Below are 21805 nucleotides of genomic sequence, written 5' to 3'. Positions count from 1 at the left end.
AAATAATCGATGAACAATTTAAAAAAAAAATAAGAAGTCAATATTTTCACCCACGTGTATTATGTAATTAAAAGGTTACCAAAAAAAATTAATTAAATGATCTAAATAATTAATTAATCTTCGACCTTAGTCACAGTGGTGTGCGTGCTAGAATTTATTTATGGAATCGAATCAATCTAAAAGATAAAAGATGAGTAGATGACATCGCGTCTCAACCGTGTTACCCTCTTTAAAATGCTCATTAATTAGCGTCATAATCTATACTACAGCAATAGTGGCACTCTCGTAGTTTTCACAACAATCAAGCCCGTTTCAGTACTTATAGAGTTATAGTCTCCCACTTCCATAATCCTAAAAACCAACACTGCGACAATAAAGAGAGAGTTCTTCTCTTTTCTGCTGCGTTGTGTTGTGCGCAGCCCAGACAGACATTACACCAAACGCTGCGTTTCAATCTTAATAGTTCCTCCTTTTTCCTCGATTTCATGTGCCCTACCAACCCCACTCGCCGGAGCTCCACCTCCGACGACAGCGCCTCCGATTCCTCCCACTGGATCTCCGACTCCATAAACGGTGGATCACTCCGCCACGTGGACCTCGACACCGGCACTAACGGCTGGTCCTCTCCTCCCGGCGACCTCTTCCACCTCCGCTCCGAAAGCTATTTCACGAGACGCCAGAAATCCCCCGCTGGTGACTACCTCCTCTCGCCGGCGGGCATGGACTGGCTCAGATCCCCAACCAAGCTAGACGACGTCCTCTCACGCGCCGACAATCGCGTATCCAACGCGCTCCGAAGGGCTCAGTCGCAAGGCAAATCCCTAAAGAGCTTCATCTTCGCGGTGAACTTACAAATTCCAGGAAAAGAGTACCACAGCGCGGTTTTCTACTTCGCGACGGAGGATCCGGTCCAATCCGGTTCTCTTCTGAACCGGTTCATAGACGGAGACGACGGATTCAGGAACCAGCGGTTCAAGCTGGTGAACCGGATCGTGAAGGGACCGTGGATTGTGAAGAAGGCGGTGGGGAGCCACAGCGCGTGCTTGTTGGGGAAGGCACTGACGTGTAACTACCACAGAGGACCTAACTACTTCGAGATTGACGTTGACATTGGGAGCAGCGCCATCGCGAACGCGATTCTGCACCTTGCCTTGGGATACGTGACGAGCGTGACAATCGATATGGGATTCGTTGTGGAGGCGCAGGCGGAGGAGGAGTTGCCGGAGAGGCTTATTGGAGCCGTTAGGGTCTGTCAGATGGAAATGTCGTCCGCCACTTTTGTTGACGCGCCACACGCGCCGCTTCCGTCTCGAGGACTGGGATTAGCCAAGGTCAATCACCATAGCAATAAATCTTAGTGGTAAAAAGCTAACTAACCACAATTTTCTTTTGTTTATCAAAAAAAAAAAAAAAAAAAAACAGTTGTAGATTCATTTGCCCTATTTTTAGGGGTTTTTTTTAGGGATTTGCTTAATATTGAGTAATAATATTATTCTCACGAATTTGGCCCTGTTTATATTTTTCTTTGCCGCACTCAGTTATGCTTAATGTCCGGAGTTAGTTTAAACTTTAAATTTAATTAACGGGCAAGGAAAAGCGTGAAAAAGATGGTAGGCAATGAGAAATTATTATATCGGAATTAATCTACTTAATTATTTAGTGAACATGCAATAATTTCTGGTTTTTAATTTCTCATAGATTATATTAGATTTAAGTCCAAGAGAATCACATTATTTGTGGGCATCAATGCATCATCACTTTACAGCATCCGCATTATGAAATAGTTATTAGAGTGGGCGGCGCAGTGGACTATTTTAAGGTGAATGGAATCGCACTGTGGAAAGAGTAGGTAGCATATGAACCATAAAGTGATGTGTTAGCATTAGATAATTGACTGGACTTTAGGATTCTTTGTTCCCTAAATCTTTATGATGACTATGCCGAAAAAAGAGAGAAATAAATGTCAAGCCTTACAATTGCCAATTTGAATCGGGACAAATATTATGCATAGGTTCGGTTCTTCCAGAGTGGGATAAGATAAGCATTTATATTTATAGGAAAGAAACATGCCACTCTGCGTCGCGTGTAGAATCTTCTATTTTAGCCATGGAGCGATCATATTGAGAATTTGAGATTATACTACCATTATTGGATACGATTAGTAAGTAGTATTTTATTCCTGCTCGTTGTCGTTCTTGTTCAGAATGTTATTAATTTTGTAATAATCTGTGAAGAACGGAGAGCTATGATGGCATGATCCTGATATTTTAGTTATAAAATCATAATGTACGGAGGAGGGTCTACCTCATTATATGTTGATGATACCGCCCGCCGACAGGAAAAAACGAAGTAAAAAAACGTCTTCCTATATGTAAACAAAATAGTCTTTATTAACAAATCAACCAGTATATATTAATATATACAATTTATATTAATAATAAATTAAATAATATATATTTGTATAATACTATAATCACTAATTTTAGCATATTGTTGGTCGAATTTTTTTTTTTTTTTGACTGAATCGATTAAAGGATAGATTCGAGGAGAGATGCATCAATAATAAGGGCTTTGATTTGGTCGAAGTTGTCGAAGGACAAAAAAATAAATTGAAGGATCGAAATCGAGGACAAACTATAAAAGTGGTAGTTACTTGGGTTTGTATTTGGCGGGAACAGTCACTTTGTGATTGTTTAAAATTTGTCAAGAGCTTTTTTTTTCATAAAATTCTTTTTATATCTTTATATATTTTTTTAAAAATTTCTTATAATTTTCTTTTCTTACAAATTTACTTTCTTTTTGCAAAGTCTCTTTTCTTTTCCTCTTTTAAGATTTGCTAAAAAATCGATATAATGAATTGGCATGTTTGGTGGGACGATTTTAAATAAAGTGTGTCAAAAGATTTTTTTGTAATGATTTAGTTTATGCAACTTCGAAGTGGAAGGATTATAAACATGGTTGATGAGATTTCGAATACTAATGTTGGATCTTCTACAAATGATAATGTTCCTATAGTAGTTGCACAAACTTCTACAGAATTGACGTTGCATACAGAGGGCAATATTCAGAATCTAGGCAATGTTCTGAAAATCGGTTCGAACCGGCCAGTCGAACCGGTCGAACCGTGAACCGTTGTTAAATACGGTTCGGACAGATAGTAAAACCGCCAGTTTTAAAAACCGGAGTTGAACCGCCAAACCGGCCAGAAACTGGTCGGTCGAACCGAACCGTGACCCGGCCGGTTTTTTAAATTTGGGCAAAACGTTGCGTTTTGCATGCTGAGAGTGAAAGGGCCAAAAGAGAACCCTAGTCACCCAAAGGCACAGACCCACTCCTCTCCTCTCCTCTCGAGCTTCAGCCTCCACTCTCACCTCTCACGTCTCCAGTCTGACTCACCTCAAGCTTCCGGCGCAACTTCCGTCGAGCCACCGCCGCTGTCACAACTTCCGTTGTGCTAACGTCAGCTAGCTCTATTCGCGCGCAGCCACGAACCGTCACGAAGTCAGCCTTCGAAAATCGCAGCCACCGCAGGGGAGGAGGGAGCCTCTGCTGCGTCGCCGTCGTGCCTCCATCGCTGCCAATCCATCATCGCCGCTGCTAGGGTTTGTTGGAGCTGCGCAAAGCCATCGTCGTCGCTGTCACGTGAGGAAGGAAGCATGAGAGACCAAAGTTGCGAGAGAGGAGAAGTCACCCCCGCCGAAAGCCGCTGCTGAAGACTCCATGATAAAAGCGTACTTGATTTTCTGGATTTAGAGTTATTTTTTATTGAATTTCTGGATTTGAATTTTGAATTCGTGCTTGATCTGCAATTTCTGTCTAATTCTTCATATTGTTGTTGTGGTTGAAATTCAAAATTGAAATCTGATTCTTCTTCTTCGTCAATTTCATATTCTGGATTTGTTGATTTGTGAACTGATCTTGTGAAATTGAATTTGTGATCTGTTGTTGGATTTGTTGCTAAATTGCTTGTTGAATCTGAATTTGCATTGATTTCGGCCTTTCTTTTTTCTTGAATTTCTGTTGATGCTGCTGCGAGTTTTGTTCTGTTGATAGCTGAGATTTGGTTGCCGTTGTTGCCTTAGTCTAGCTTTAATCTCTTTCCACTCAATTTTCCAGCAGCAATTTTGAATGTTTTCAAATTGGCAAATGGATTGAGCGCCTTCCATAACTGAAACCATCTTAGAGCTTTTCCTTTCAAACCTCTTTCCACCTCTATGAATCTCTGCTCCTCAGGTGTCCATCCATAACCATCTTTCCCATTGAATATTGGAAATGTATTTTCAGATTGTTGAGTTATTTGTTTTTCCATGAAAAATGGAAGAAACCTCTCAGCGGGAGCACCAATGTTAGAACTCCTTCCATGAATTAGGGAGAGAAACTCCAAATTGAACCAAGTTCAATATCAATTCATTAATTCCTTTAATACATTGATAAAAGTCCCTTATCTATATTCTTTAAAGACTAAGTAATTCTATTGGGCATAACTAGTACCCTTCCTAATATTATTAAATACTAACATGTAGTGGCCACATGAATATCTGAAGTATGCAAAATCAGCAGAGGATGCTGTTGCTGATGTTCTCAGAGCAGGTGTTTTATGAATAAGAGATTGATGGTTAACTGAATTCAATTTTTGTGCTGTTGAATAAGGCAAGGGATTATGAATATGAATGAATGTGATAAAATTGTGAATATGAATAAATATGATTGATGACAAACTTGGATGTTGGCATTTTATGTTTAGTTGGTTCTTTTTGTTATTTGACTTGAGTTTGTATTTGAATGAGATCATAACATTCTGGTTTTATTTTGGATGATATTTTAAAGTTTATATTAAACTATAATTATGTTTTAATGTATTTATTTATATTTTATTTATTATTTTATTATAAAACAGTTTTTTCGGTTCAACCACGATCGAACCGGTTGAACCTATGAACCAGTGAACCAGTAACGAGAACGGTTCGATGACCGGTTCGGTTTTCAGAACCTTGAATCCAGGTAATGGGTCTAGGGATAATGTGGTTGGGAATAATAGGCGTAACCCACGCCCACGAATTTTTCCAACGCAATTGCAACCGCCAGTAACTGCAGGTTGGCCTCCTTTTAGCATTCCTCCTGGTTATACCCCACCGATGAGTGGTTATGTGCCTCCAAATAGGTTTGGTAGTGCGCCAGGAGCGGTTAATAATCAACCACCTCTATACCATTCTGAGTTTTCTCGAGATTATCAGGTGGATCGACATTGAATAATCTTGGTTTGATGGCTGCATTTTGACAACAAATTGATGAGAGTCATCATGATCTGGTCAATTTGTTGACTCAGCAGATGGCCACTATTTTAAATCCCATGATGGCTGATCATGAAACAAAATTCGAGCATTTTGGCTTAGGCAAGTTGAACGAAATTCTCGGATCGTTGATTTTGATGAATGTGATCGTCAAAATGCAAAGGTAAACCCTGAAGATTGAGGGGATTATTCTAGAGCAATGAATGATAAAGTGAATCTCGATGGGAATATCCCTCACATAATTCGATACGATCAGAACGTTGACAATGTGTTGGCTAGGATGCGTGTTAATCAACGAGGTGAACATTATCAAGTAACTAGGATTGTCGAAGATGTTTTTAATAGGATTGGTATCAATGTAGGTTTTATGAATCAACCATATTTTATTTCTGTATTTCCTGCTGTTGTGCATATGGCAGAGGGGTCAAGGGATGTGAAAAATTCCAAAATAATAATAAAATTCGCAGGAGAAGTTGGAGAATTCACTACTGATCATATTGCCCGATATATGATCGAGTTAGACAACTTAGCAAATGATGAGAATTTAAAGATGAAAATTTTTTTCTTCTTCTCTAACGAAGAATACTTTTACTTGGTTTTCAAACTTAATGCTTAATTCGATTATTACTTAGTTGGAAAGTATTTTTTATGCTCAGTTTTATAGGGATGAATTGAACGTAACTATTTCTAATCTTATGGATTTGAAGCATGACAATGGTGAGTTAATTAATGACTTCGTGATCCGATTTAAGAATGCTCGCAGTCAATGTTATGTTTCTCTTCCTGAAAGTAAGGTAGTAAAGATAGCAACTATGAGTTTAGGATTTTACATGGCCGAAAGTTGCTAATGTGCACATACCTGATCTGTCTCATCTAACTGAGAGAGTTTGACAAGTAGAACTTCTTCAGAGAGAAAAAAAGTGTTTAAGAGTGAGAAAAAGTATAAAAATAAATATTTTGCTCAAAAAAAAAAGGTTTTATATATCAAAATGGGGTCTTCAAGTGAAGAATCTGACTTCAAGTTCCCTGAAGTCGACTTGGGTAAATTAAAGAAAGGAGCACCTTATGTTTGTTCTTTGCTTAAGAAAATTGCAAACATTGATAAATCAAATCATCTGAAATATAAGAGTGGAAAAAAGTATAGTTTCAATATCTCAAAATCGGAACAAATATTTGATGTGTTGCTTAAAGATAAACAATTGATTTTACCATAGGGCAAAACATTACTTTCAATTAAAGATTTGAAAAGAAAACCTTATTGTAAATTTCATCAAGCAACTAGTCATTCGACTAATAATTGTGTCCGTTTAAGAGATTTGATTTAAGAGGCAATTTCGGAGGGGAGGCTGAAATTCGATCATGGCAAGAAAGAGATGAAGGTCGACACTGATTCCTTTGATGCTGGAGAAAATTTTGCTGAACCTCATTTTATGGGGGGTCAATATGGCTGGATTTACCTCCTATGAGTTTGACTCTGCTTTCGAAGCTAATGTTCAATCAGTTTACCCCGGTGTGGGTAAGGGATTGTTAGAATTTCTGATGCATTAGAAGTTGAAGAATCTAGATGTTTTCCTATGTCCTCGATGTAATGCTTTATTCGATCCTGAAGCTGTAGCTATCTTTGAGAAAGAAAGGATGACAAAAGAGTTAGCTCATAAGGAAGAACAAGTTTGTCAAAAACATCCCTCTCGACGTCAATAAGGGCAAAGTTCTTGAAATCCTCAAGTAGGTCTTTCACCTACACTAAGTCGCTCACAAGCATTGGGAGCTCAATGAATTAAGAATTGCCATGAGTTTCGTGATCGAGAAGTGTAGCAGTATCAACAACGCCAATCTTAAAGGAGTTACTGAGGATTCAATTGGGGCCGTTATCTATATCCTTGAGGAAGAACAAGAGGAAATCGAGGTGGATGGTATTTCCACCGGGTTGTGTCTGAGGAGCCATCGACTTGCCATCAACTTTTCTGAGTAAGGGGGCAACACCCTCTGTTCACACCAGAATGGTTTCCCATCTGACTAAGAGACTTATCCCAAGGAAATACCTTCCCCCATGAAGGTTGGTAAAGGAAAAGCTGTTGAAATCGCTCTTAACAAATCTACCGAAAAAGAGGCTGATCTCGATGAAGAGTATTTTGATGAGGATAATGAGAAAAAGGTAAGCACAATCTCTATTATTCCTACAGAATATTTGGGAGAATATGAAAGAAATCCAAGTGAGGATTATGATTTTGAAGATGAGGAAGCTTTTGCTTTAATTTGTGAAGATGAAGAGTTGGGTTGCTTTAAAAGGCCCATAGAAAAGTAAAGGCCACACCTTCGACCATTACATATTAGTGCCTTCTTGAGTGGCATATGTGTCAGTAAGGTGTTGGTCGATGGGGGACCGCAATTAGTTTCTTACCAGAAAGGATGCTAACCAAGGTGGGGAAGCATTATGATAATTTGATTCCTACTAATATTTTGGTAACGGACAATAGTGGTGTGCCTACAAAGGGTTTGGTGACTCTCCAAGTTCAGGTTGGTTCTTCATCTCAAACCACTGTTTTTGTGGTGGTTTCTTCAAAGGCTAGTTATAATTCGTTACTTGGCCGTGATTGGATCCATGGTGTTGGGGCTATACCTTCTACTGTGCACCAAAGTATTCTTCTTTGGATTGATGAAGGAAAATATGAAGTGATAAGACAAATGCAAGTCTTTATGTTGATCAGATGCATGTCGATTTCAAAGTTTATAATGATAAACTGAAACCTCTTAATGTCGGTAGGATGCTTGATTACTACAATTGCGAAGGCTATTTTTTAACTTCGAAGGGACTTGATGTGAAGTTTCGACACCCAAAGCTCGACTATACTCCTACAGGGTGGGAGTAATTGTTTTTTTAAATATGCTAGGTAGTTCAATCATGTTTTGATATGGTTAATGATCAGGATATGTCGAATTATTTAGTTTTTTTTAAAGAATTATCTAAGTAGTTTTGATTCTGCAACATGTTTTTCTTTTTCTAGTGATGATTCTTATGATGAAGTGGAGTCAAGTAGGGATTTTAATTGAGCAATTTCAATTTCTAGCACAGTTTCGATTCCTAAAATCAAACCTGGTAGTAATTTAGGTTCTGCATCATGTATTTCCATTCCTAGGACAAGTATTGTTAGTCAGCCTTGTGTCGATGTATCCCAAGATTCTTGCTTTCTAAATGACTCGATAGCCAATTTGGTTGATGATATCAATAAAGTTTGTTTTTCTTCATAATCAGTTGATCTTTCTTTCAATTGGTTTATGATCACAAACAGTTAGGTTTTGAAAAAACTTCGGTTAATGATGATCATATTGAAAAGGGATTCGAATCCCAAGATCCACTTGAAGAAATTAATTTAGGACTCAATGGTGATTTTAGACCCACTTATATTTGCAAAAATATTGATGAGAAATTTCTAACGAGTCTGATTACTCTTTTGACTGAGTTCAGATATTATTTTGCCTGGGGTTATGATGAAATAATTGGTCTCGATCGTTCTCTAATGGAACATCGATTATCTTTAAAACCGTTTTCTCGACCAGTAAAACAGGCACCTCGATGTTTTGCTCTTAAAATCAATCTCAAAATTAAGGAAGAGATTGAACGTTTAATCAAAGCAAAGTTTATTCAAACAGCCCGTTATGTAGATTGGGTGTCGAATATTGTGCCAATAATGAAAAAGAAAAGAAAACTGTTGTTTGCATTGACTTTCGAGTTTTGAATAATGCTACTCCTAAAGATGAATATTTCATGCTTGTGGTAGACATGTTGATCGATTACGTAGCTAACAATGAGTTTCTAAGTTTCATGAATGACTATATTGGTTACAATCATATCTTTATAGCTAAAGATGATGTATCGAAGACAGCTTTTTTATGTCCAAGAGCTTTTTGAACTTATGAGTGGGTAATGATGTCTTTTGGTTTAAAGAATGTTGGGGCAACATATCAATGTGATATGAATTCTATTTTTTCATGAGTATATTAGGAAATTTATGGAATTATATACGCGATGATGTGATAGTGAAACCGAGTTCGATGGGTCAACATCTCGATTATTTATGCCAGGCTTTTAAGACAATGCGCCAAAAGGGTATAAAGATGAATCCTTTAAAATGTGCATTCGGAGTTTCTATAGGAAATTTTTTGGAATTTGTTGTTCAAAAGAAAGGAATTGCTATCGATCAAAACAAAGCTAAAGCAATTTTAGAATTACCACCTCCGACGTTGAAGAAAGAAGTTCAATCTTTTTTAGGAAAAGATAATTTCTTACTACGTTTTATTTCGAATTTGTCTGGTCAAACTCACGTCTTTTCTCCTTTGGTCAAACTCAAAGATGGGTCCCAATATGTGTGGACAAGTGAACATCAAGTAGCATTTGATTTTATCAAAGAATATTTGTCAAAGGTGCCCATAATGGCTACGGTTCGTCCTTTCAAACCTTTGAAGTTATATGTTGCAGCTTCAATAAACACAATTGGGTGTATGTTGGCTCAAGATGATAAAGATGGACATGAAAGAGTATTTTAGTATCTAAGTCAGGTATTATCTGATATCGAATCAAGATATTCTCTGATCGAAAAATTGTGCCTTTCTCTTTATTATGCTTGTACAAAATTAAAATGTTATATGATTGCAAAAACTATAAAAGTAATTGCACAAACTGACTTAGTAAAATATATTTTGTCTTATCTGATATTAAGAGATCGATTAGGAAAATGGATGCTCGCTTTGACAGAGTTTGATTTACAGTACATCCCAGCCAAGGCCGTGAAAGGTCAGGTCATTGCAGATTTTTTGGTTGATCGACCAAATAATCTTAATGACCAGGGGGTAAATATTGTTTACATCGATATAGAACCCTGGAAATTATATTTTAATGGGTCAAAACATAAAGATGGTGCTAGTGTTGACATTTTAATCATATCCCCAAAAGGAGTTCCATCAAAATTTTTATTTGAATTAAAATATTCATCTTCGAATAATGTAGCTGAGTATGAGGCTTTAATATTGGAATTGGAAATCTTAATTAATAAGGGGGCATTATATGTCCAAATCTTAGGAGATTCTCAATTGGTTTTAAAACAGTTGTCGAGAGAGTTCAAGTGTACAAACAAAAGATTGCAAAAATATTTATCGATAGTATGAGAACTATTGGTATCATTTCGAAATGTGTCATTGGTTCATATTCCGAGAATTCAAAATGAGGTTGCTAATGAATTAGCTCAAGTTGCTTCGAAATATAAGGTTTCTCCTGAGACTTTAGAGAAATTGGTAGAGGTTTAACAAATTCTTGTGCCCATTGAAGAAAGAGAAATTTGTGTAGTTGATGAATGGGATGATGATTGAAGAAAACTAAAGTAGAGAATTTAAAAACTGCTAATGTTCAAGTTGATCGAAAGGTCAAATTAAAATCAATGAATTTTGTGGTAATAGGTGATGAGTTGTATAAAAAAGGTGTCAAAGGTAGTCTCATGAGATGTTTAAGTAAATCTGAACAGGTAATTGCTCTTGGTGATGTTCATGAAGGCATTTTGGTGCTTATCAAGCAGGTGAAAGAATGAAATGGGTATTTCGACGTGATCAGGTGTTTTGGCTGACAATGATTAAAGATTGTATTGAGTATGCCAAAACATGCCAAGAATGCTAAAAACATGGTGTAATACAACAAATCCCTGCTTCTGAATTAGATTCGATTATAAAGCTTTGACCGTTTAGAGGTTGGGCTTTAGATTTGATTGGAATAATTTGTAACACCCTACCAACAAAGCCTTACGCTTAAGTCATAAAGCAGAGGTGACGAGGTATTACGACCTCTAAAAGAAAAAAACGTATACGTATATAAATATAGTTGAAAGAAATTATAACTAGGAGCCTTGAAGAAGAAGTTAAACAAAAGCGTAAGAGAAAAAAAGTCGCATCACACTCGTCTGGATAAACGTATAAGAAAAAACAAGATCGAACGGAATGGATAAAATATATATACAGATCAGAGTTTCAAAAGATACAAATATCAAGCTTCAGACTCGACCTGTGAAGCTAAGGCCAGCTAGAGTATATATATAGATATATACAACCCAAAAGCAACAACCCAAAAGACAAGATAATACACCCGTTTTTCCAAGTCAACTTCTAATAGGGACAAAAATACAATATATACAGGGCAGAGAATCTATATATATATATACAACTAGAAACAAAATACTAAGCCCCAAAGGTATAGTTTTTCGCTTCCCGAAGGTCTCCAGTATGCTCAGCGAGGTACCTCACGTCCTGCATCTGAAAAACAACAGAATTTTGCATGGGATAAGAACTAGGGGTTCTCAGTATGGTTAAGGTGCCCACATAGATAATATATAAGGTCTCGTAAAAGCCAGAGGCATTCCTAGAATTCCGACACTTAAATCAAGCTTAAAATTTATTTCTAAACCAAAATTATCGATAATCTATCTAAGGGATTCTGGCTTTAACCTAACTCTTCACCTTCTGTATCTTTCAAACCTCCTAATCACTGGGTGGAACAACCCTCATCACGCCTTCACCATATGAGGGGTCTCCCAGATGCATACACACACAATTCAAATAAAGAAAACACGGATAGAGGTAGAAATACAACAAGTAGCAGATAAGTATAGTTAACAGTTAGGCAAACCAAAACAATGCACACTCAAGTAAAACATACAAATGCATATGATGTATGCTTGTCCTATGGCTAATGAGTCTCATCTGTCGGTTATACAGCCCAACCCGACATGTCCGGCAGCTAACCTTGGACAGTCCCTCTGTGAGCGTATCCCCAAACACAAAAATATCCATGGGGAGGATCCCAAGCTCAAATATATCCATGGAGAGAATCTCAAGTTCAAATTCATATATATAAATGGATGCCCACAGAGGAATCTGAGGAGTTAAAGTGCCCGTTCAGATCTTGCAACAAAGGATCAATAAAGCATCGAGTCTCAACTTGGAGTAAGTGGTGGCAAGCTACTGCATCCACCCAGAGAAACTTGTGTCTCAGATAATTTCAAATGCTCATGCTAAATAAATTTTAATTCATCATTTATCAATGTCATCATCACCATCAATTCGCATCTCATTCAATTGCCATTTATCATTATTATTATCATCCTTTTCAATCATTTCTCATTCAGCGTTACCAACACCTGATTAACTTAATTATCCTCTTTGCAAATCCTTCTCAATATCTACTTAACTTACTCAACATGTTCACCTTTGTTTCAAAGCTTAAAAACTCGCTATCAGACCCTAAACAGGATTTACAGAGGTTTGGAAAGCTTGAGGAAAGGTTGAAAACTAAAAAAAATACAACTTTGGCAAAACAGGATGGTCATGTGTATACATGCCTCATGCGTACGCATGAGAGTGAAAATTTGCAAAGTCGCATACGCGAACTACCCTCGCCTACGCAAGTATTTGGAGCAGAAGTGTTGGCTCGCGCACGCATAAACATCTCCGTGTATGCATGCGTTTCAAATTTCCCATTCTCGCGTACGTATGCCCTCTGCGTACGCAAGAATATGGACAGAGCCAAGGTCTCGCGTACGCATAGCAATCCCCGCGTATGCATGAATGTCATTTTCTTCAAAAAGCTGTTAACTTGCAGAAAACCAATTTTTCATATCAAACTTCTGACGCGCATAACTTTTTCGTTAAAAATAATTTTCATTTCGTTATTCAAACGTTATAAACTTCACAAACCTAATTTTTATTCAAGAGAACTTTTACAAAATTTGGGGGTTGGCAGCCAAGTTGTGACCCGCCAAAGTTGGTCAAAAATCAATTTTTACTAATGTTTACAAAACCTCTAGTTTTCCAAAATTCTCATTTTAAAACCAATCAAATCATACCCTCAACAATACCAAAAATATTCCTCTATACTATTAAACACTTCTCAAGCAACCTTCCATCATCCAACACCTAAAACATTCAATTTATTCAATACTTTCCACTCCAAAATCCACCATTCAAAATCAAACAACACCTCTCATCAATCATCATTAAAAATCAATAATTACCATCATTCCATAGCATAATATCATAGTTCCATTATACCAACTCATTTCACTCTCAATCAACATACAATTTCAATTTACAACAACAATCCACAAGTCCACACAGTTCAACCTATATTACGAATATCTAGCCTAAGTTTTCACATAACATTATACATTAACTATGAAAAACCAAAACCATACCTTGGCTGATTTTTCTCAAACTCAAAGCACTACAATTCAAGCTTTCAAGACTCCAAATCAATTCTAACAAGCTCCAGCCACCAAAACCTGAACCTAAGCACTCCAATTCGCCAATTCAACATGAAACTCAATCTAATTCATACAATATCACTATAATCAATGTAGGGTTCACAAATTTTAATAATTTACAAGGGTTCAAAGGTTTCTTACTATTTTCAAGGATGATTAGGGCAAAACCCAATAATTCTTCACCACTAGAACACACCTATCATCATCAAAACACAAAATTTCAATACCCATGAATCCAAAATTTCAAAATTAAAGAGAGGAAAGCTGGGTGAAAAAATGAAAATTTCTTACCATTTTATTCACATGGTTTTAAAGAGCTCGACACGCTGGTCGCATGGCCGCAAACGATGCGGCGATCGGAACTCTAGATTGAAAGATATGTGGAATTGAAATTGAATAAAATTAGGGTTCTTGTTTGCTCCCCCTCATCCAAGTTCAGCGTGATTTTCCAATTATGAAGGGAAGGAACTTGAAGTTATATATGTTGGGCCTTGGGCCTGCTTTAACCAGTTCGGCCTGTTGGCCCAATTTTGGGTCAAAATCTTTAAAATTAGTGTTAAAATTCGTATTTTAAAAATTTTTACTTCTCTATATTATAAAAATTTAATTTCTTAATTTCTTTGAATAATAATTAATTTGTTAGCTAATTATTTATTTATTACTCGGGGTTTACATGATTCATCCTCCATCATAAAAAAATCATAAGTTTATTTTGGTAGCAATTGATTATTTTTCAAAATGGGCCAAAACTGTTCCTTTAATAGAAGCTAGTCAAAATAAAATTATTGATTTCATCGAGAAACATATAATCCATCATTTTGGAATTCCCCAAACTTTAAGTACTGATCAAGGTACCATGTTTACTAGTCAACGTATTAAAAATTTTGCAACATCTAAAAATATAACTATGGCAACTTCGACCCCATATTATATGCAAGCAAACGGTCAAGTTGAGGCTACAAATAGAACTCTAATTAATTTGATTAAGAAGCAGATTGGTCAGAAACCTCATACTTGGCATGAAACATTAAGCCAAGTTTTATGAGCTTATCAAAATTTACCAAGAGGTTCGACAAATACATCTCCTTATAAATTGGTTTATAGTCATGATGTGATGTTACCTTTAGAAATCAATCTTAATACCATGAGAGTGATGAGACAAGGTGAATTGCGAATCGAGGATTATTGGGATTCAATGTTTGAAGAACTAAATGATTTAGATAATGAGTGTATCTTAGCACTAGATAATCTAATTTGTCAGAAAGAGAATATACCTCGCATTTACAATCGACGAGTGAAAGAAAAAGTTTTTGGCATTGGCGAGTTAGTCTTAAAAGTTATTTTACCATTAGATAAGAAGTTGAGAGTTTATGGAAAATGGCCCCTAATTGGGAGGGACTCTTTCAAGTGATTAATTTGTATTTGGGAAATGCATATCGAATTAAACATACAGATACTGGTATCAAGATTAAATCGATTAATGAAAAGTATTTGAAACAATATCAATGTTTGGAGAATAACATCTAACAAAAAAGATAATGATGAAACCAAGGTTTTAGAACATTGACGTTATATGAAGTAAAATTATTACAAAGAAACTTGGCATACCAAGCCTTCAAAGATAAGGTGCCATAAGTTCTTCTAAATCAAACTTAAAAAGTACTCTTCTTTGTCAATCGAGATGAAAACTTGAATTTCTTCAAATTCATCGAGTTGTAACTTCTCGTATTTTCTTTTAAGTTCAGCTTGAGAACTTTCTATTTCACACATTTCTTGACCATGGTCTTTCTTTCACTTGTCAACTCTGAGAAAAGGATCTCATAGTGAAACTATGTCTGCACAAACTTGGGCAAGCTCTTTTTCGAGTTGTTCCTCCAGATTGACTAGCTGGTCGAGAGCTTGAGCTGCATGGGCAACGTTAGTTCCATATTTTTTATAAGTTTTTTGTGAAGATGCATATGAAACATTAAGTTGCACAGACTATATTTTGATCTCAGACATTCCCTTTTTAAAGTCTGTAAGTTTGCTATGAGAGATGAGCACGTTATTGATGATTTTTTCAAATCTTTGTACTTGCTTTGAGACGTCAATAGGTATGAGATACTCGAGATTTGAACTCAAAATGTCAGAGAGTTGATTGTTTAGATCATCTTGATTAAGCCACTCATTGACAATGTGTTTTGAGAACCCAAGGAGCCTTTTCAGACCTTCAAGAGTACGAGGACATAGCTCTTTTAGTAGTCGATAATCTGGTAATATTTTTACGATTGGTGCTTGGGATGTTACACCAATCTTGTGGGACAAATTAGAAACAACTGAAAGAGGTTCTCGTAGATCAATTTCTTGAGGACTAAGAGCTTGGTCTAACATAGGTGGATTGCCTTCTTGATGTGTGTCACGATCGAGGGTAACCTCGTCAGTAAGTGATAAACCATTATTTTATGATTTATATTGTATTTAATTGAGTGGTTTTATCAAGTCTTTACCCATTTATTCATATGATTAGCATGATATTACAATTCCTTCCCAAAATTGTTCCATGGTTGAAAACTTGCTTCCTAGAGATCTTACATTTTAACTCTCCTTCATCCCATTCGATGCCGTGATCCGTGTGTTGAGTGTTTCAGGCTTCATAGAGCAGGAATGGCTTAGAGAACGGAGAGGAAGCTTGCAAAAATGGAAGGAACACAAGAAACCAAGGAGATGACCAGCGAACAATGACGTCAGCACGCGAAAAGAAGAAATCGCAGCGACGTGAACGCGTGCCTGACGCAAACGCGTGGATTGGAGTCTGCATGAATGACGCAAACGCGTGGACAACGCGAACGCATGATAAGGAAAATCGCTGAATGACGCGAACGCGTGAATAACGCGTACGCGTGACCTACGCGATCTGCAAAAATAACAGAATATGCTGGGGGCGATTTCGGACCGCATTTTGACCCAGTTTTCGGCCCAGAAACACCGACTAAAGCCAGGGAACATGCAGAAATTCAACACGCATCCACACACATTCAGATACATCGATATTAGGATTACTTTTAGTTTTAGATCTGAATCTAGATTAGCTTTACATTGATAGTTTATGCTTTTGCTTTGGATTTTTGGATGCTGAAGAGTCATTACCTCCGTGATGACATTACTTTAGTTTGTTTCCTTATTCCTTTATTTTTATTAGTTGCTCATTGACCCTATTCAATTAAGTATGTTGCATTTTGAATTTATTAATATATAGAGTTACTTTTATTTTTAATTAATTTTAATTTTATATTTTACTCTATTTCATTTATTATGTCTTCTTATAATTTTATGAATATTAATTCCATGTCAATGGAGTAGATTTTCTACTTGACATGGGGGTTGATTAAGAGGAGACACTTGAGTTGGAATACTCAAGTGCTTAGTTAATTTGAAAGGACTAGGACCTGCGGATAAGAATCAATCCAATCACTTGACTTTCCTTTACTCAGTAAGGGTTAACTAAGTGAAAACAACAACCGCTTTACATTACACTTGAGAAGATTCCAACAAGGATAGAACTTCCGATTAATCAATTCCCCAGTCAAGGCTTTTTACATTAATAATAAATCTTAGTTTTATTGCTTCAATTTACAATTATTTTAATTACTCATTATCCAATTCAAACCTTCTGGAAAATTTCTAATTAATAATTAGCACTCTTTCCTGCAACTCGTTGGGAGCCGACCTGAGACTCATACTCCCAGTATTTTTATTTCTAAAATTTGTGACAACCCCTTTTAAATTGAGAAGGTGGATCTTAGCTGGTTGAGAGCTGTACTTGCAACGCAATTCGTTTATTAATTTCTTAACTGGTCAGTTTCTGCCACGCATCAGTAAGAATGGCTTCATCGACATGAGCTGGAGTACGACTCGCATGTGGATTTGGTTGAGAAATAGGTTCAATGTTTTCATTGGTTCCTTTCTAATGGATTTGCTTTGATAGAAGGAGGAAAAAGAGTGATGTGGTTGACATTGATTCTTTCAGGAGAAGCTTTATCATCGACGATTTGAACTTTTGAAGATATTTCTTGAGCTTTGGAATCTTCATCCTTGTTGGGTTGATCAACTTCATTTTCACCTTGAAAGTAGTGTGATAAGACATGTCCATTAGACAATGAGGAAGGTGATTTCTCTTTGATTGGGGATTTATTCTTTGTCGATGGTACCTTCGGATTTGAGGTTGTTTCTTTGGAAGATTTTTTGTCCTGCATTGGTGAGTGATAAATGTTGAAAATAAATTTATAATGTTATAATTTAAGTAGAATAAAATAAAGTTGTCAATATACCTCAAATTCTCGAGTTGGTGAACTTGAAGAGTATATCGAATCTGTAACAATGCTGCTTAAGCTCGAAGTACTTGAAGAAATTATCAAGTTATCAGATTTGTTTGAAGAAGTTCCTTGTATAAGGAAGTGTTTAAAATAAATATGTACTAAAGAAAAAATTGTACGAGGAAAAATAGAAAGTATGTGAATCATAAGTGATACCTTGTTAGCTTGTTTGATCGATGGTAAGACTTATGTACCCTCTTTTTTCTGATGTTGTGGGTTTTCATTTTTTCTTTTGAGAACCTTGGTAGTTGAGATATCGAGAGGGTACGTCGATGACTTGATAAGCCCTTTGAAAATATTTTTCAACATTCGATTGTAGCAAGAGTAGTAGTCTCCCCATTAGTCGACAAACAACTTTGCCACATAACTACTGCAAACGAAGGAGTGAGAATAATAGTGCTTTCGAAGTTTTTCATTGTGATTGAGGCATTTAACAATTTCTTTTTTATTTTTGAAATTGATTTGACATAAGGGAGGAGTCTTGTTCGAGAACAGTGCAAAAATGGCATGGGAGAAACCCATTTGTCTGGCCACATAATAAGGAGCATGGAGTGTTACTCGAAATTGGTCTCTTTTGTATTGAGGAATTCCTGTCGAAAATTCTTGAATCGAAAGGAAATGGGACCACATTTCATCATTTATATACTATGCTTTATCGTCATTATCCTTTCGAACCATTGGTTTTCGAAACTAGGTCGGGCCACACTTTTGATCAAGAAATCTAGCAAAGTTCAAATTTCCATTTTGAAAATGTTTACTCAAGTAAAATTTCAAAAAGACTTCCCAGAAGAGTTCAGTAGTAGAGTGAGAATAAATAAAATTTTGCTACAATGTGACCAATCGAAGGCCTTCAGTACTTGGTTTGTCATAAGGAGGGATTCCACTTTTGTGCTTCATATGCTTTTCGAAGGCAACATTGAGCCAAAGTGGTCCACCAGCATTAACAGAAATTTTAGTGTGCAAAAGTTGTCGACCATTTGGCCTAATTCATCATACAAGTTTTCTAAAAGGAAGCTGGCGAAGTTGAATTTTTCCTTCTCATGAATCAGAGAAGCAAGGGAAATATATAGTCTCTCCATCAGAAGATTATGGTATTTAACCAATAGTATAAGAAAGTCACATGTTCATCATCTGTGACTGATGTTCCAGGGTCCCCCATATTTTGTCGAATAAATACACCGTAAGAGCTTTTTTCGACAATATTGTACTTGTGGTCTGGCTTCATGTCAAAAGTTGTTGAAGGCTCGATTGCTGATAATCCCGTGATTACTGACACTTCAAATAATATTGGCCCAACCATCCCACATGGTAAGTAGAAATTGTTCGTAGTTTTGCTCCAAAAATACAAAGCAGCCCCAATCATCCAACTGTGTGTTGATGGTTGAAATTCGGACAGCTTTAGAAGTTCATAGATTCCTTGAAGTTGCCAATATTTTTTCTTATTAGGCTCTAGTCTTTTGAGCCAAGCTAAAAAGTTTGCATTTTTAAAGGAGATTTTCGGGTTGTTTCGAAAAGGACGGGTGTGATCGACAAAAAGGGCAATAAAGAGATCTTATTTGATTAACCAGTCTTGGTTTTCACTGCTAGAAAAGTAATGGAAAACTTTCTTGGCTTGTTCAGGAGAATTCAAGGGGGAAAGAAAACAATGGAGTTCGTTCTCGACTGAAAAAGGAAATAGAGTTTTCTTGCCATTTGAGGTGTCTTTTGGGTTTTCAATGATGGTATCTCCATTAGTGGAGAGGATTTTCAGGCTTGCATGTTGGAAAGGTTTTGTGGTTTCTTTTAGTCCATCGCGATTTTCAATTTGTTTACCTTTTGCTTTTGCCAGCGGTGGAATTGTTGAAGGAGTAGCTTCCATGTTTTTACACAAGTCTGAAAAAGAGAAAACTAAACGATAAGTTTAATGGGTTTTTTTCTATAATAAAATAAAAATTTATTATTTCTCCAAACATGATTTTTGGACTTTAATTTTCCAAATACGATTTTTTCTTTTTTGCATTTGGGCAAGTTCGCCGGACCCCGACGATCTCTATAAAAATTGGCAAGTTCGTCTAACCTTATCCCTGGCGAACTCCACTCAAATTTTTTAAAACACGCATTTTTAATCTACATCATCGTCTAGAAAACAGTATATAAATCTACAAACAGTATATAGGAGTATACAAAAATATACGGACAACAAGCATGACTTCTTCAAGGATTTTTTAATTATAAATTAAAAAAAATAAGTCATATTTAACAATTGTTATCGTCTCTAAAAATACACAGATACACCGAAATAAGTTAATATTTAACAAGAATTTTTTTAATTATAAATTAAAAAAAATAACTATTTTCCAAAAATAATCCACTTCAAATATATCAGATTGGAAAGTTAACAATGGTAACCATTATCATCGTTTCCAGAGTACATGAGAGTACACAAGAGTACACAGAAATAAATCGTATTTTATTTTTGGGAAATAGTTTTTTTTTTAATTTATAATTAAAAAAATTCTTGTTAAATATGACTTATTTCGGTGTACCTGTGTATTTTTAGAGACGATAACAATGGTTGCCATTGTTAAATATGGCTTTTTTTTAATTTATAATTAAAAAAATCCTTGAAAAAGCCATGCTTGTTATCCGTGTATTTTTGTGTACTCCTATATACTGTTTGTAGATATATATAGGGATAAGTACGATTTTGGTCCCTAACGTTGAGGGCCAGAATCGAAATCGTCCCTCTTGTAATTTTCGAATTAAAATCGTCATTAAAGTTTTTTTTCGTATTAAAATCGTCCTTTTTATTTTTTTGGACAAAAATTCCCTCACCACTACCAACATAATTACTTCCTCCACCACCACCACCACCAACACCACAACCTCCACCAACACCAACATACACCACCACCAGCACCACCAATACCACCACCAACGCCGCCGCCGTCCCCCTCCCCCTCCTTTCCTCCCCTTCCCAGCACCCCCACCCCCACCCCGCGTCACCTCCCTCCCTGTTTTCCCTTCCCCCCCACCCCGCGGTCACCCCCCCTCTCCGTCTCCCCTTCCCAGCACCGCCACCCCCACCTCGCGTCACCCCCTCCCCGTCTTCCCTTCCCAGCACCCCCACCCCCACCCCGCGTCACCCCCCTTCCCCGTTTTCCCTTCCCCCCACCCCGCGGTCACCCCCTCTCCTCCGTCTCCCCTTCCCAGCACCGCCACCCCCACCCCGCGTCACCCCCCCTCCCCGTCTTCCCTTCCCAGCATCCCCACCCCTTCCCCCCACCCCGCGTCACCCCCTCCCCGTCTTCCCTTCCCAGCACCCCCACCCCCACCCCGCGTCACCCCCCCTCCCCGCCTCCCCTTTCCCCCACCCCAAACAGAAACAGAAACAGAGAAACAGAAACTCAAGTAACAAATTAACAAATTCAAAATAGAGAAACACAAAGCCAAATTAGAAATTCAAAGCACAAAGAAGAGATCTGGACAGAAGAGAGGCAACGGCGGGACGGCGAGACTGCGGCAGCGGGACGGCGGCTTCCCTTCCCCCTTCATCGTCATCATCATCAGAGTTCTGGAGGAGGCGGCGGCGACGACGAGGTCACGGCGGCGACTACGGAGGCTCCCCGGCGCCGTCCCCCTTTCCCCTTCCCCTCTTCCCTTCCCCTCCCCTCCCCCTTCGTATACCCTTTTCTTCTTCCACCCCCAACGCGTTTTTACGCGCTTTTTTTTTTTATTTTATAATTTTTATTATTAAAATAGGAATAGGGGTAGTTTAGGAATAAAACAAAAAATTTTATTAAAAAGGACAATTTTAATACGAAAAAAAACTTTAATGACGATTTTAATTCGAAAATTACAAGAGGGACGATTTCGATTCTAG

General features: G+C 37.2%; 1 protein-coding gene across 1 annotated transcript; it reads left to right on the top strand.

The window, feature by feature from the left end:
* The first annotated feature begins 227 nt into the window (after window positions 1-227).
* On the top strand, window positions 228-1516 carry LOC107623783 (protein ENHANCED DISEASE RESISTANCE 2-like). The gene has a single exon (XM_016326156.3). The coding sequence runs from the start codon at window positions 486-488 to the stop codon at window positions 1356-1358; it is 873 nt and encodes a 290-aa protein (XP_016181642.3). The 5' UTR covers window positions 228-485; the 3' UTR covers window positions 1359-1516.
* The last annotated feature ends 20289 nt before the right edge of the window (window positions 1517-21805 follow it).

The sequence above is a fragment of the Arachis ipaensis genome, chromosome B10, assembly GCF_059453495.1.
Source record: "Arachis ipaensis isolate K30076 ecotype BB chromosome B10, ASM5945349v1, whole genome shotgun sequence".
Classification (NCBI taxonomy): Eukaryota; Viridiplantae; Streptophyta; class Magnoliopsida; order Fabales; family Fabaceae; genus Arachis; species Arachis ipaensis.
This window is presented reverse-complemented; position numbering and strand designations above follow the sequence as displayed.

What these genes read in the sequence shown, in the direction of transcription:
- LOC107623783 (XM_016326156.3), top strand. Translation starts at nt 486, where the DNA reads ATGTGCCCTACCAACCCCACTCGCCGGAGCTCCACCTCCGACGACAGC.